This window comes from Crassostrea angulata, chromosome 4, assembly GCF_025612915.1.
Source record: "Crassostrea angulata isolate pt1a10 chromosome 4, ASM2561291v2, whole genome shotgun sequence".
NCBI classification, from domain to species: Eukaryota; Metazoa; Mollusca; class Bivalvia; order Ostreida; family Ostreidae; genus Magallana; species Magallana angulata.
This window is the reverse complement of record NC_069114.1, coordinates 32,911,271-32,926,369: the sequence shown is the minus strand read 5'-3', so window position 1 is coordinate 32,926,369 and position 15,099 is coordinate 32,911,271. Positions and strand designations below refer to the sequence as shown.

The 15,099-nt window shown below is 33.2% G+C and overlaps 1 protein-coding gene and 1 long non-coding RNA gene across 2 annotated transcripts; one reads left to right on the top strand and one right to left on the bottom strand.

The window, feature by feature from the left end:
* Nucleotides 1-3: 3 nt before the first annotated feature.
* LOC128180858 (H/ACA ribonucleoprotein complex subunit DKC1-like) lies at nt 4-7,845 on the top strand. Its single transcript, XM_052849021.1, has 13 exons — nt 4-69; nt 1,726-1,769; nt 1,908-1,994; nt 2,103-2,194; nt 2,350-2,599; nt 3,107-3,233; nt 3,613-3,743; nt 3,860-4,003; nt 4,255-4,375; nt 6,199-6,421; nt 6,605-6,656; nt 7,135-7,278; nt 7,497-7,845. The coding sequence occupies exons 1-13, from the start codon at nt 57-59 to the stop codon at nt 7,563-7,565; spliced, it is 1,497 nt and encodes a 498-aa protein (XP_052704981.1). The 5' UTR covers nt 4-56; the 3' UTR covers nt 7,566-7,845.
* A 1,975-nt stretch (nt 7,846-9,820) lies between these two features.
* On the bottom strand, nt 9,821-10,856 carry LOC128181154 (uncharacterized). The gene is made up of 2 exons (XR_008243293.1): nt 10,471-10,856; nt 9,821-10,242 (listed from the first exon to the last, which is right to left on the bottom strand). It is a non-coding gene; the product is annotated as an uncharacterized LOC128181154 (long non-coding RNA).
* Between the last annotated feature and the right edge of the window lie 4,243 nt (nt 10,857-15,099).

Below are 15,099 nucleotides of genomic sequence, written 5' to 3'. Positions count from 1 at the left end.
GCCAATTCTTTCGGAACTCTTCTTTATTTCAGGAACACGTGTTTTGCAAAATAACAATGGCGGCGAATGGTAAGTGCATGGATTTTAAAAAAGCCCAAAACCATGATCACTAATAAGCAATTGCATAGCAGTACTTAAAATATTTGTTATTTTTAACATCACAATATTGTGCTCGCGTATCATTAGCATGCCAATGAACTGTCAATTATGTTAAAGCTAGATTAATGTTGTTTTTATAAGCACGTGGTTTATGGTTATGTTGAAAACTAAGAATTTTAGTAACTGTGTCCATTTAGTTCAATTGTTGTTCGTTATGATTATCATTTTTTTGTAATTCGTTGATAGAGCAATTTGGATAAAATTTGATGTATGGAAATATTGTTGATTGTTCATGTATTTTTTTGCTCAGATACGGTACAATCTGAGTCTCTTGATGTATACATTATAAGGGGTTACTGTCGTATCGCCCCAAATCCAAAGCGCCCCATGCACGGGCGCCCCAAATTTTTTTTGGAGCGCCCCAATTACGTTTCACGAGCGCCCCAAATGTACTCACGAGCGCCCCAAAGTAAAATTATACCTTACGTCTTGGAAAATTTGCACGAGCGCCCCAAAGATCCGAACATTATTGATTCTGTTGTTAAATTGGTTGCAAAAGTTTCCTAAAATTACATATTAGTATGACCGTGCTAAATAAAATTAAAATGAATTTAAAAAAATTGTAAATTAAATAAATAAATTAATGTTTTGTTAAGTAGAGAGAGAAAATAAATGAGAATATTCACTTACCTTTTTCTTGCAATCGTACAAATGTCAACGAAGGAATAACACCCAACACCCTGGATTGACAATATGTGACGTAATGGGGGGGGGGGGGGGGGGGCGTTGGAAGGTCATTTGGGTAGATAATTGTCATATTGTTTGATTGATATTGTTTGATGAATATCAATTTCAGTGCTCATGCTTTCATCTTTGTATAAAAAACAGTTTACGGAAATATTTGTCATCGCTTTATATCAGCATTCTTATTTTTTGTATAGCAAAACTTATTCTGGGACGCTCCGAAATTAAAAAAAAAAAAAACATTAATAGCTTATGACTCGAAAACTACATTTTGAAATATAATAATAGACAGCGAAACTTAAACAAAAAAAAAACCAAAAACAAAAAACAAGCAAGAATAGCAATTTGTGTAGCACTTGGAAAAAAAGTCATTTTACATTCATAATATTTCAGAACGAAACTTATTTTGGGGCGGTCGTAAAAAAAAAACAAAAAAAAAAAATAAACGACATGATTTACCATTCGGAGCATTTGTAAATTTTGCTCATAACATTCCAATTATTACTTTGGGGCGCCAGTACGTGAAAAAATTTAATCATGAAAAAAAAACATTTGGGGCGCTCGTGACATATACGTGAAAAATTTAAGATTTGGGGTGCTCGTGACATACACTTGGGGCGCTCGTGCATTGTACTTGGGGCGCACCAAGAAAAATTTGGGGCGCTCGTGCTTGGGGCGCTTTGGCTTTGGGGCGAAGTGACCAGCACCCCATTATAAGTCGTTTGGAAGATGTTGCTGCATCAATGCATATTAATGGGGAAATAGATTTATAGATGCTGAAACTATTTTGGTTTTATTTTTTGTATCCCTTTAGGAAAATATTTTAAAGAATTGGAGAATGAACAATATGATCACTTAAATATATATGTTTAAATATTACAGAACAGAAGAAAAAGAAGAGGAAGAGTGAATCCATGGATATTGCTGTATGTTCATGAAAAGAATGCATACCATTTATCTTTCAATTTTACAAATGTGTTGTTGTGATGCAATTATCATTGTTTGAATTTTGAAATTGCATTAGGTATTTGAGATTTTTTATTAAGTAATGAATGTCTCTACAGGAAGTCCAGCACTCCGAAAATTTTCTTCTGAAGCCTTCAAGTGTTGTCGAACAGCTGGATACATCCCAATGGCCCCTATTGCTAAAGGTATAAATTTATAGATTATAGTGTGCAAGATTTTTAAAAATGAATTATTCTTTGAGATCATATGATGCTCATGTTAAAGGCATTTGATCAATTTCTTATTGTTTGCAGAATTTTGACAAACTGAATGTTAGAACTGCACACTACACACCCATTCCTGCTGGATACTCCCCACTGAAAAGACCAATTCAAGAATATCTCAAGTAGGTCTTCACACCAATTGAACATCATCAGATAACTTTTACTGAAACAATTATTTTTAAACTAGATATGTAGATTTTGTCAAAAGATTTTTTAACGCAGGTTAGTGATGTTGAAATATTCACCATAATTCATTGGTAAACTATGTGTTTTGTAGGAGTGGTTTTATCAATCTTGACAAACCAGCAAACCCTTCATCACATGAGGTTGTATCATGGGTGAAGAGAATTTTGCGTGTACAGAAAACTGGGCACAGTGGAACACTTGATCCTAAAGTAACAGGTTGTCTGATTGTCTGCATAGAACGAGCCACACGATTGGTCAAATCACAACAAGGGGCGGGCAAGGAGTATGTTTGTATCTTCAAACTTCATAGTGCTGTAGAAGATGAAAAACTGGTCGCACAGGTACACTAGTTTTGTGCACTTTTAGTGTCATCTTGAAGAATATTCATTTTTGTATGAGAATTGTTTTGTTTGAACTAGATAAATTAAAATGCTGATTATTGAGAATGATCTATGCTTGATTTACCGGCTCTAATATGTAGATACTATATGTATATCTGTTCATTCTTTATATACAGTCAAACTTCGTTATCTCGAACTAGACGGGACTGATTAAAAACTTAAAGATATCCGAGTATTCGAGATATCGAGGGTAAAATACTTAAAAAGTAAGGGGTTGGGACCTACAAATCACTTCGACATATCCATTGTATTCGAGATATCAATGTTCCAGATATCGAAGTTCAACTGTATATCTAAACCAAGCATAATTTGTTTTTACTGACTGTAATACTGACAACTCCTTGCAGAAAGAAAATTGTTAAAGAAATATTCTTTTTAAGATTTAATAAGAATAGAACTAGAATTTTTTCAAACATTGATCTAACCTTTCTTTTATTACTTTCACAGAAAATCGAGATGATGACTGGGGCACTGTTTCAGAGACCTCCCTTAATTTCAGCTGTGAAAAGACAGTTAAGAATTCGAACAATCTATGAGTGCAAGATGTGGGAGTACAATAAAGAGGATGCAATGGGTAAAAAAATATTGAATATACAATCTGTATGATATACCTGTAAACTTTATTTAAACTCACTATAATCTGAAATTGTTAAATTACTGTAAACGTATTACATTTGGCTCTGTTTTCTCTTTAGTGTGTTTGGCGGAATACGTCTTCCGCTAAATCAAGTACATCGCTAAATTACATACATACATGTAAAAGAATAGGCACATTCTAGAAAACGCTAATTCAAATCCAAGCCAACTTGTTCAAAAACTATTTTCCGCCAAATTTAATACGTTTACAGTAACCTTAAAATACTGTTCTACTTATTCTTCTGAGGAAACTGTATTTAGGTGTTAAACAGCATTTAGTCTTGCTTACATTAATGGTGCGTTCACACCTTACTCAGGTATTTTCTGGGTGAGCTGCGAGGCTGGCACATATATTAGGACCATGTGTGTACATCTGGGCCTCTTCCTGGGGGTCGGGGGTCAGATGCAGGAACTCAGGCGCGTCAGATCTGGCATCATGTCTGAAAAGGTGGGTCCTCAACGAAGGATGAGATTGTCCTTCAAATTCAGTGCTTAACATATAGTGGTCAGTAACTCAAAATGAAGATGATCATGTATTTTATGAATTCATCATGTGTTTTGCAGTCTCAGTTGTACACCATGCATGATGTAATGGATGCACAATGGACGTACGACCATCACAAGGATGAATCTTATCTACGACGAGTCGTCAACCCACTCGAAGCTCTGTTAACCTCTCATAAAAGAATCATCATGAAAGATACTGCCGTAAGATTGCACATTAAGCATTTTATACTTGGTATCATTACCAGACATTGATGAAGTTTTAAAGATATCTGTATATGTTATTTACTAAGAGGAAGAAGGAAAATATATTTTGCATGAATGCTATAAAATTTTAACCTTAAACAGTGCAGATTCATATTCACATGAAAACAAGTGAAGACATCTTTTGAAATTTTTAAATTACTAAACCTTCACGCAGTATGTTAATACCTCTCATTTTTTGTTTTGTACAGGTTAATGCTGTGTGTTATGGAGCTAAAATTATGTTGCCCGGTGTCTTAAGATACGAAGATGGAATTGAAGTGAATGATGAAATAGTGATTGTAACAACAAAAGGAGAGGCTGTTGCTCTTGGTATGTATCAGGCTTGGGGTAATGCTAAATGTAATGGTAATGCATTGCAATGCATTACATGTTTTCAAAGTAATGCTAGTAATGTGTAATGCCACAAATTTAGCATTACAAGTAATGGTAATGTAATGCATTACTTTCCAAAATCTAGTGTAATGCTGGCATTACATGGCATTACTTTGCATTACTATGCTTATTTATGCATGTTCACTTTAAAAAAAATGTGATGAATAAATGAATAACTGAAATTGTATTTAATTAAAATTATTTTAAAGAAGAGAAAAATAATTCTTGAGAGAAAAAATGTTTTAGTTGAACATGTACCGTATTTTTCGGGGCATAGGCGGGTATTTTTTTTCTCCAATGCGCGAGCATCGGCTTATCCCCCGGGATCGGCTAATCCTAGGCTCAAAGTTGAAAAAATAAAACAGTCAAATTTAAAATCCACTGTTTTTAGCAGTTTATCATCAGGGTTGTTTTTTTTTTCGTCCGTTTGAACTATTGTTCGATAGTTGCAGATACATAGATATAACAGAGCCCGTTAGTACATGTATCGTTAGGTATCGTAATCATAATTTTACATAATGTAAATTTAATTGCAACACAAACCTCCGTGGTTCTGTCTGATAGAACTAAGTATAATATTTTACCAAACCTTTTATATTTTATTAAAACCTTACTGCTCAATTTCATTAAATCAAGTAATACTTTGAAAGCTACTTGTAGATCGGGGTATGGCATCCATTAGCTCAACACGTGGTTTCATATTCAAATAGAGTTATCCCCCGTAATCGCATGAATGAGAAAACGAAATACCACACATAAAATATTTAATTTGTGTTCTTTTCCATCAATAAATTAAATATTGACTTGCCGTTATGCAAAGAAGTTGTAATGTAAAAAACACAATTAATGCGGTGAGGTGTAAGGGTGTACACTACGTGCCCCCAGGCTGTGTTTTTGTCACGGGTTTCACACCTTTGTATATACACACAACACCAGAATACCGTTATTTCATCCAACAGAAAATTAACTGTAAAAACACAAAGCATTGATTTATTCTGCACCCAAGACCAGTGATTCCCACGAACGCAGACATGAAGAAATTCATAAAAGTTCCGTCATATTTCATTCTACCCGGTTTCGTTTTTTTTTACTACGCATTAATTGTTTTCAGGGTTCATACGTGAACGTGGGGGAAAATTCTTTTGATTGGGGTTGTAAAGAAATACCTCGTACAGTACTGTACATTTTATTACTCGCAATGTCATTACAAAAATTATCAACGGGACAACTATCAGAGACGTATATACATGTATATACCGACGAATACGGAAGAGACCAAACAGCCACAAAACACAATTATATTTTTTTTAAATGTTTAAAATATATATGTTAAGCAAATTTAATAACTTTAATTACTCTTTTGACTTTCTACATCGATATTCTGAAAGTATATACTTAATACGACAACTTAAATTCCTTCATCATGCAGCGGTCATACTTTCACCATAGTAATCATCAATTGAAAATTGGCCTATCCCCCAATTCGGCTAGTCTATGGATTTTTCCTGAATTTTGTCTGAAAATGAGCAATTCGGCCTATGCCCCACATCGGCATATGCCCCGAAAAATACGGTATAACATGTATTAAAAAAAAGATTTAAAAAATTAATTTTTAAATTGTTAATATTAATAGATATAACAACACAATTTAATAACTATGTATGATGCATTAAGCATTCAGATTAATTTTTACCATACTTTATTTCATCTTGAACTGTATAATGTTCAGAATATTCTGTAATTTATCCATTCTTTTCCAGCCATAGCTCAGATGACCACAGCAGTGATGGCCACTTGTGATCATGGAATTGTAGCCAAAATCAAAAGGGTTGTAATGGAGAGAGACACATATCCAAGGAAGTGGGGGCTGGGCCCTGTGGCAATGAAGAAAAAGAAAATGATCCAGGAGGGAACACTAGATAAATATGGCAAGCCAAACGAAAAGACACCGTCTAACTGGAAGAAAGGCTATGAGGACTTTAAGTATGTCTTATAATTATTACACTTATAAACTTTAAACCTATATTATTTCATTTATTTGGCTGGATTTATTTAAGAGCAGTTGATGGAGTGTTAGCTAGTTTTTAATTTACCAGCACATGGATGTGATTTTAATAATTGGTTTAAATCTGTGGTCTTAAATTTGAGGATTTTTTTTCACTTTAGCATTAAAAAGGAACCTACAGAGGATACCCCAGTAAAGGAGAACTCTCACAAGGTAATTACTGTAGAATAGCTAAAATACGTGGGGGCCAATTTTCATGGATTGTAAGATTTTTGTTTATTTGTGGGGATGTATTTTTGTGGATGCTTCCGTTTTTAGTATAAGAAAGCTAACCCTTTTAGAGTTTGTTTTCATCGAGGATGTAAATTCTTGGGAGAAGGCTACCAACGAATACTATGAAAATTGAGCCATCACAAATTCTAATGATTCCACAGTATAGGAAAATAAGAAAATGTTCGACTTATATCTTCCGAGGGGCAATTTAATTTCCACAAAGCATTATTCATTTACTTTTTTATTCTGATATAATTTGATATATGACCATTCATACATAAATTCAGTAGTATCTCTATCCAAGAAAATGTCAGCTTGACGCCTTTGATGCTGTTCTGGGCTCTGATTTTTTACCATGTATATTCATGAAATGTAAAGTCTATAAATGTAAAGGCTTTAATGTGGATTAACTTTACAGAGAAAGAAGGAAGCTAGTAGTTCTGATGAGAGTGAGCCACCATCTCCCAAACCTGTAGAAAATGATGAGACAGAAAAAAAGAAGAAGAAAAAGAAGAAGAAAGACAAGGACCAGGAAGCGGACGAGGCCGGAGATGCTCCCGAGGTAAAGGTCAAATCTGGCAAGGTCAAATGTAGCAAGGTCAAACTAGTGAGAGCTGTCTCTGTTCTCTTCTAAACAAAACTTTTATGATCTTTTGAAAATTGCAAAAAGTGGTTATTATAGAAATTATTGTAAATTCAGAAAAATCAATGTGAAAGAAAATAATGTGTATGAAAAAATGTAACATTTAGTAGGTTTAATGGATCTGTATTTTCAATTAGGAGTCTCCTGAAAAGAAGAAGAAAAAGAAAAAGAAGCACAAGAAAATAAAGACGGAAGATAGTGATTGATAGACAGATGGACAAAGTGAGGATGAGTGAGATAATTACAGTGAGAGAGAAAGAATGAATTTCATGTGGCATTTTGTGTTTTAACAAGGCTTGCTTTAAATAGCAGCATACTGATAACAGACCTGTGTCGAGGACAAAACTGACCAATCACAGATTAGAAACATGACGAAAGCAGATAGACAGTGGATACTAGATGTGTTCATATTTTGTACATTACATCTTTTTGAACTGTTAAGAATAAACTTGTGATGTTTAAAAATAAATTGTTATTCATGATGTATATTGGAGTTTTTATTTCAAAAATACTAAATGCAGGTAAAACAATAAAATGTAATTTGCATTGGAAAGAAACAGAATGAATTTCAGTCCAATTTAAGCTATTTGCCAATTCATATCCTGACTCTGTTATTAGGACTCTGCTCTGCAGGTTGCCTGTAGTGACCAGTCAGGCAATCCATTTGTTCTTTCATCTTTCTGTCCATTGAAAATCACATGTCAGGGGTATATTTTTGTCTCCTTGGCCCAATCTGGCTCATACAATGTACTTCAGTTACACAGAGCCTTTGGTTAAAGGTTGTACAGTGACCTCAAACCAGGTATCTAGGTCTAATTATGAGTTTAAGGTCATTGCAGAGTTATATGAAAAATCCTTGTCCTGACCATTTATTCTCTATCCTTGGTCCAATAATACTCATACTTCACTCGCATGTCTTTGTGTAAAGAGTGACATTGAACCAAGTTTTTAGGTCAGATCAAACTTATATGAAAAAATTGTCCATATATTCTATACCCTTTCCTAGGTCATATTGTACATTACTTAGAGAGGGTCAAAGGGTGTGCAGTGACCTTTAATGACATTTCTAGGTCAAGGCCATAGCACACCACACAAACCTTGACCTTGATCCAACTTTGAGGGTCAGTGTGAAGGTCATAGGAGATCTACTTAAAATCCAGATTTAGCCCAATTACAATATTTCCTATTGGCTTAAGATGGCTCAGAATGCCTGTATGTAAGGGTAATGAGCTTGAATTAAAGGTTTTTTTTGCCTGCATTAAAGCCTAACATAGAATTTATTGTGTAACCCCTGGTGTTGGTTTTGTATTTTGTTCTACAATGCTTCCTCAACCATAGAAAGCATGTTATTGTTTGTTAAAACTGGTTAGATCTAGATTCAGTCCCATTCACATATCTATATAAATGGAAATGGAGGATCTAGATACATTGTAAGATTTGGGTAGTTGCAGTATGAACGCAATTTCAGGGAGATGTTCTCGATGGATGTAAATGCAGGTGATATTATGTAAAGGAGTACACATGTACTTGGGTAACGTGAATATGTGCTTCTTATGTTGAATGATGGGATTAACCAGGTTTTTGTTCGACCGCCTGTTGGTTTGACTTTCACATTAATAGCTAGCGATTCACGTGTATATACTTGTAAAAATAAATATACGTAAACTCTTTTAAAATCCCAACAATAGGTATTTGACGTTTATTGCGGTCTTTGTTGAAATAGTAAATTGGAATTCGCCAATCAAAATTCCGCAAAAACGCTATATTCTCTTTTGACAATATCTCGATTAGAACAAGCAATGGGAGGAATATTTGGGAAAAAACTTTAATTCAATATACTGTAATGCATATAAAATTTCGAAATATAAAAGTGCATTCGTATTATTGATTATTATCTGAAATGCACAAAATACATGAATAAATAATAAATAAATAATTCAGATAGACATAATTGGCAGCAAATATTTTATACGTGTATTTAATCCTTTAGCGCATCGTCACGGAAAGGAGTTTGCTTAGGTTTCATTTTGCTGCCAAAATTGTAGGTCGAAGATGTATCAAACGATTTAATTTTTTTTATTCAAGAGCCAGTCAACGATGTATATGTTTTAGTTCTAGTTTGTTTTTGAAAGTTGGGGGGTGTTGCAGGCGCATCTAAAAAATCTTAACAAGGAAAAAAAGGAACAAATGGCAACTTTTCAAAACCATGGAAATCCTAAATCCTGACGCTACCTGTCTGATCAAACACGATATATTCAGATGATAATTTACCAGTATTTTTCCTTGGTTCGAGACCAATTTGGGGTTTTTGACCAGCGTGGTATTGATTCTGATCAGCATATTAAGAGAGTGGATATGCCGGAACCTTGATGTGAAATAAATTATTGAACAGTAGCATGCTGTCTTCCTATTTCCTAAAATACCAGTGGAAATTTCGAGTAACATTCTACAAAAAATATGATTAATAAATAAATGTTGCAATTTATTTCAAAACAAGATCATCAATCAACAAGTGACATATCTCTGTTATTTGTCAAAATAAAACATGTCAACAACATTCACTGAACATTACAAAGTGACGACTAATTTTTTTCCAGGAAATTTCTCGTGAAGGTAAATTCCATTAAAACAATGTAATTGACACCCGGAGGTACAAGATGTCCTGCATATCGCCATTTCCTGGTGTGGGTCTCTCATACGACAAACTGGCAAGACAAATAGCTCGGACTTGTAGTTTATTTCGTAGTGTGGTTGCTTCACTTTATGTCGCAGCAGGTACTTGTCGAAGTCCAAAAATTAGCTCATAAATCTGGACAACATGCGCTGGCACAAACACATAGAAAGTATACGCAGAGATGGATAAAAACCCAACTAAAAATACATCTAGAGGAAAGTTAAGGCGATATCGTACAGTAAATATATAGTACTACACGTGTTGTGCATGGGCTTTAAATAATTAAATCAGATACGACCTTTACATTACAATACAACTTAGTCCATTATTCCATGTATTTTATAAAACGAGTACCGATATACAATTGAAAAATTCATTGCAGTGTATAGTACATTACCTTACATCAGTTGACGCTTCACTTTTGGAAAAAAGGATACTAAATAGAAACTGTTCCAGCGGTTCCAGCATATAAATACTAGTGTTAAGGGTGTACTGTAGGTACCAGAAGTACAGGAAACTTTTGACTGAATTCACCACACCCATCCTGTCCTTGCGTGCCCCCGTTTCACTTTTATCTCTCCGCTCTGATCTCTCCTCGCGCCTATACACGACTGAAGCGGTGTGAACAGCGCACGTACGAGGCAGGAACACGCGATACTTAGTCAGGGTCGTACGATCGGGGCTATTTAAATCTTACCCGAACCCACCGAGAGAGAAAATGAACGTAATACTTCTAGATGCTATTTACCTGGTATTTATTTGTTGCCATAACGATGTGATTGCCACATTTCTGTAAACATCCTGACAATAAGATGTCCCAATTTTTTTTTTATACAGTTTTGAAATATTTTTCTTTTACAGTTTTGAAATATTTTTCTTCTGCGTCGGTTAAATGATTGATCATTTGTGCATACGTTGACCTGTTATATAACTGATGTTATAAAAAATAAGTAAATAATAAAGAACTTCTTTTTGAAGAACGAAATATAAAAACCAAGAAAAACCTATTTTATAGGAGGCATGTCTCAATTCTAATGCGCAATTCCATTATTTTCAGGCAAGGTCATAAAATTCTAAAGCCTTGTTTTATTTTAAAGACCTCAATTGCGTAGTTTTCGGGAGAATAAATGTTGTTGTTGGTAGAATTTTGCTGAATAATTGAAACTTGAAAATTAGAGTTGGGAATACCGCCAAACGTGTACTGTCAGTGTGTGTCTACTATTTATTGATTTTAAGTTGATATTGAAATATTTGTGGTTTTGAATTATATATGAAATGAAAACAAATATGGATGTATGAATTTGCATTAATTTGATTTATAAAGATTTTATTAATTAAATGTTATTTACGGGGGGGGGGGTGTATATTTTGTTTATTTAATTTGAAATGATAGTCCAGTCAATAATGTGCTATGAGCATAAGATCTTATTAATTTAATGTTATTTACGGGGGTGGGGGTGGTTGTATATTGTGTTTATTTGATTTGAAATTATAGTTCAGTCAATAATGTGCTTTGAGCTTAAACACCCGGCGATTTAAAACTAATAAATCAAAAACCCTTAATTTGATTTCTCTCTCTCTCTCTCTCTCTCTCTCTCTCTCTCTCTCTCTCTCTCTCTCTCTCTCTCCAAAGTCTCTTTTTCAATAAATAATAAAAAACTTTAAAACACTTTTTCAAAATATTTCGACCGTGTGACCGGTCTTCAATAAACACCGACTGATGAAGACCGGTTACACGGTCGAAATATTTTGAAACAGTGTTTTAAAGATTTTTATTATATATATATGATCCAGTGTATGAGAAAAGGGGTCTTATGACATAAAAATCATAAAATCATGTTTTGAGTGATTCTTACAGATGAAAACATGAGAAATCAGATGATATTAAAATTAATAGTCTAGCTTGGCTATAAACTCTTCATTTTGACGCTGCAATCCAGACTATTTTTATCATGACGTCAGAATTTTTTGTGTTTTAACGTCAAAAAATTGAAACCAAGACGTCAGAAATGCATTAAGAATTAGATAACCAAGGTTGCCTCATAAGAATGATATCATATTGTGACATAATATATCTAGGTAATTAACAAGGTTTCATTGTTTTATGTCAGAATAAAACTAATGTGTTTAAATCATGCATATCTATTTAACAGCATTTTTAAACTCTGCAAAATGTCCTGAATAAATTGAGTTAATGTTATTTTTTCTTTACTTCGTGATTGGTAGGAAATTTCCAAGACTGAATTACAATCACATTTAATATATATTTTTTCATAAAATTTTATTTCATCTCAATAATTCATTCAAATTTTGAAACTTTGCATGGAAAAATGTAAATAACACTATATAAATAGTGCCTGTTTGGGAGGGTAACAGTTGAAATTGACACCCCGAGAAAACCATTGTCAACCGACGCGAAGCGGAGGTTGACAATGGTTTTCTCGGGGTGTCAATTTCAACTGTTATCCTCCCAAACAGGCACTATTTATTTTGTTATACTGAATGTCTTTTTTTAAATTTTTAAGAAAATTTTACTGCTTTTATATAGGAATAACGTGAATTCTACAACGAACCGTACGCGCATAATTTTCGCGCATGTAACATTTTTTAATGTTACCCGTTGCCAAGTGCGTTGCTAACGCTGAGGGTAATAGTAAATATTATTAACTGCGTCTTAACCAATCAGATTTCAGTATTTAACATGAAAGTATAACAATATCAGATACTTAACATATTGTAATGTATTTTCTGTTGCAATAAAGAATATCTTAATTCATTCATTATATTGTCAAAAACAGTGTTTGGGTTTTAAACAATAAGAATTTTTTTTTCTTTTTACTGAAAACAATCTTTTCTAACCAATGTGTCAGAAAATCCAAATAGCACCACCGCAACATAACGTCTAACTTCTAACTGGGGGAAAACAATATTAGTTTTAAACGTTTCATTGACAATCTTTCTTCTTCGCTTGCTGTATAAATATCTTTGATATTATACAAACGCATACACGCATATTGTTTCTACCATTGATTTGCGTAATGTACAACTGGCAAGAATTTTTTTACATGTACTTTTATATATTTACCGGTTAATTAACATCCACAATGTATTTTCAATCTATTTCTTAAGAAAATTGATTGTAATTCATACAGCTATAAACTGATAAGACTGAAATCTATGCGATCCTGTTAAACGATTTCGGCGTATTATTTTACCCATTCCTTTAATTGAAAAAAAATGCTTTAATTCATTTAGCTAATTTAACATCGTCTTTATATCAAGTGCTATAATGATTTTTTTTAATCATTCATTGATGTCTATTTTGTATTGTTGGTGTTAGATATTGCATGGCTAGTTTCTTGTTTGATGAATACTTATTTAGCTACATTAAGAGCATGGACCCAACGAACCTGCACGGACTTACACGGACCTCTTGTGTAACGATCTGATAGACAATAATTTACGAAATTAACTCATTTTTAATGGATAAGATAGATGTAAATGTAAACAATTTAAATATGCTTTCTCTGGATATAAACATAGACTATGAAGAAAGCAAGCATTGCAGAAAAAAATATACAGTTACTTAAATTATTCAAACATATATTTTTCTACAATGATAGCTAGTAACTTTTCACCCGCATTAATCACAAAATAATGCATTTCATAAAGCTTAAATATATGGAAAAAAAACTTTCTCTGATACACCCAATGTAACTGAGGCCTTTTAGTTTACATCAATTAACTTTCATTTTTTCGTAAATTTTTTCTTACGCTTCATTACAGTTCATTGATTGATTAATTGGATGTTGAATTTAAACATTGTACCTTTAGAATCGCTTTTTGAATCGAAATTTGTGCTATTATTTAAGATACAAGAATTGCTCATGATACTGGTATATTATTTGATCGTACATTTTCGTTTTCAGAGAGAGAGAGAGAGAGAGAGTTTGAGAGTTTTGATAAACTCGTGTTTTCAATTTGCTACAATGCTAAAACTTGAAATGCTTTTAAATAATTGAATTGTTTACCTCAAAATTATCTTTTACGTGTACAGGCTTAATTCATGTAATTGTTATTCAATCTTTTCTTACATATTTTAAGAAGGCTGTGTTGAAAATGTCGTGCAATCATACAATAGTTCCCGTGCGATCTCTATAATTTCGTATTAAAATTAGTTAGGATTGATGTTCGATCAGAACAGACAGAAGCATAATCCGGCTTATAACCTAGAAATAACTGTATGAAGCTAGGGCGCGCTTGATTTGTCTATACCTTACAACCGCTACATACACTTTTCTCTAATTAAGTGCAAAAGTATACACTTTAGGTGCACACCGTCTACACTCTGTACAAGGCATGTGTTGGAAATTACACAATTGTTCTCAATATGGCGGCAAAACAGTAAGCTGAGAAATCTGCAGAATTTCTTTTGTCAGCACAAGAAATTTGCAAGAGTCGATTGCCTAATTGTAGCACATATTGCGTGTATAAATATGAAAGTGTTCAAAGCATAAGAAAAATAAATTTAAAAGTTTTGTATTTTTTATAAATATTTCACTAAAACATGTTTTGTCAGCATAAGTCAACAGATACATGTATAGTGTACTAAGAAGTTCGAAAATATAGTTTTATACGCTTTTTTTACAATGCTTATGAATGCACTTAGTCTAGCTATGTAGTAATTTTGCCAGATTATACTTTTCAGTAATAAAGTAAGTAAATTCACTTTATGTATTTATTTTTTTGCTAAGCATTGTGTTTGTCCTTACTAAACTTATTAGCAATTTTTTAATAGCCTAAAGAAACGCATACTGTATTTCGCATGTACCTGACAACTGGCAAGGGTATACCATGCAGGTAGTATAGCAATTGAATACAAAAATTATTTATTTTCAAAAGCTAAAAAAACAATTGTCTTAAAAGCGGAACTCTTCGGTAGCTGTCACAACTTTAACATCCATATTGATAATATACACTACACCAAATTTCGCTTGATTATAAGGTGTAAATCATCTACATCAGGTGTACAACAGTGTAGACAAATCAAGCGCGCCATAGATTTA

What these genes read in the sequence shown, in the direction of transcription:
- LOC128180858 (XM_052849021.1), top strand. An exon ending in CTGGCATCATGTCTGAAAAG is followed by an intron (nt 3,744 to 3,859) that starts GTGGGTCCTCAA and finishes TGTGTTTTGCAG; the next exon opens with TCTCAGTTGTACACCATGCA. An exon ending in AAAGGCTATGAGGACTTTAA is followed by an intron (nt 6,422 to 6,604) that starts GTATGTCTTATA and finishes TTTTCACTTTAG; the next exon opens with CATTAAAAAGGAACCTACAG.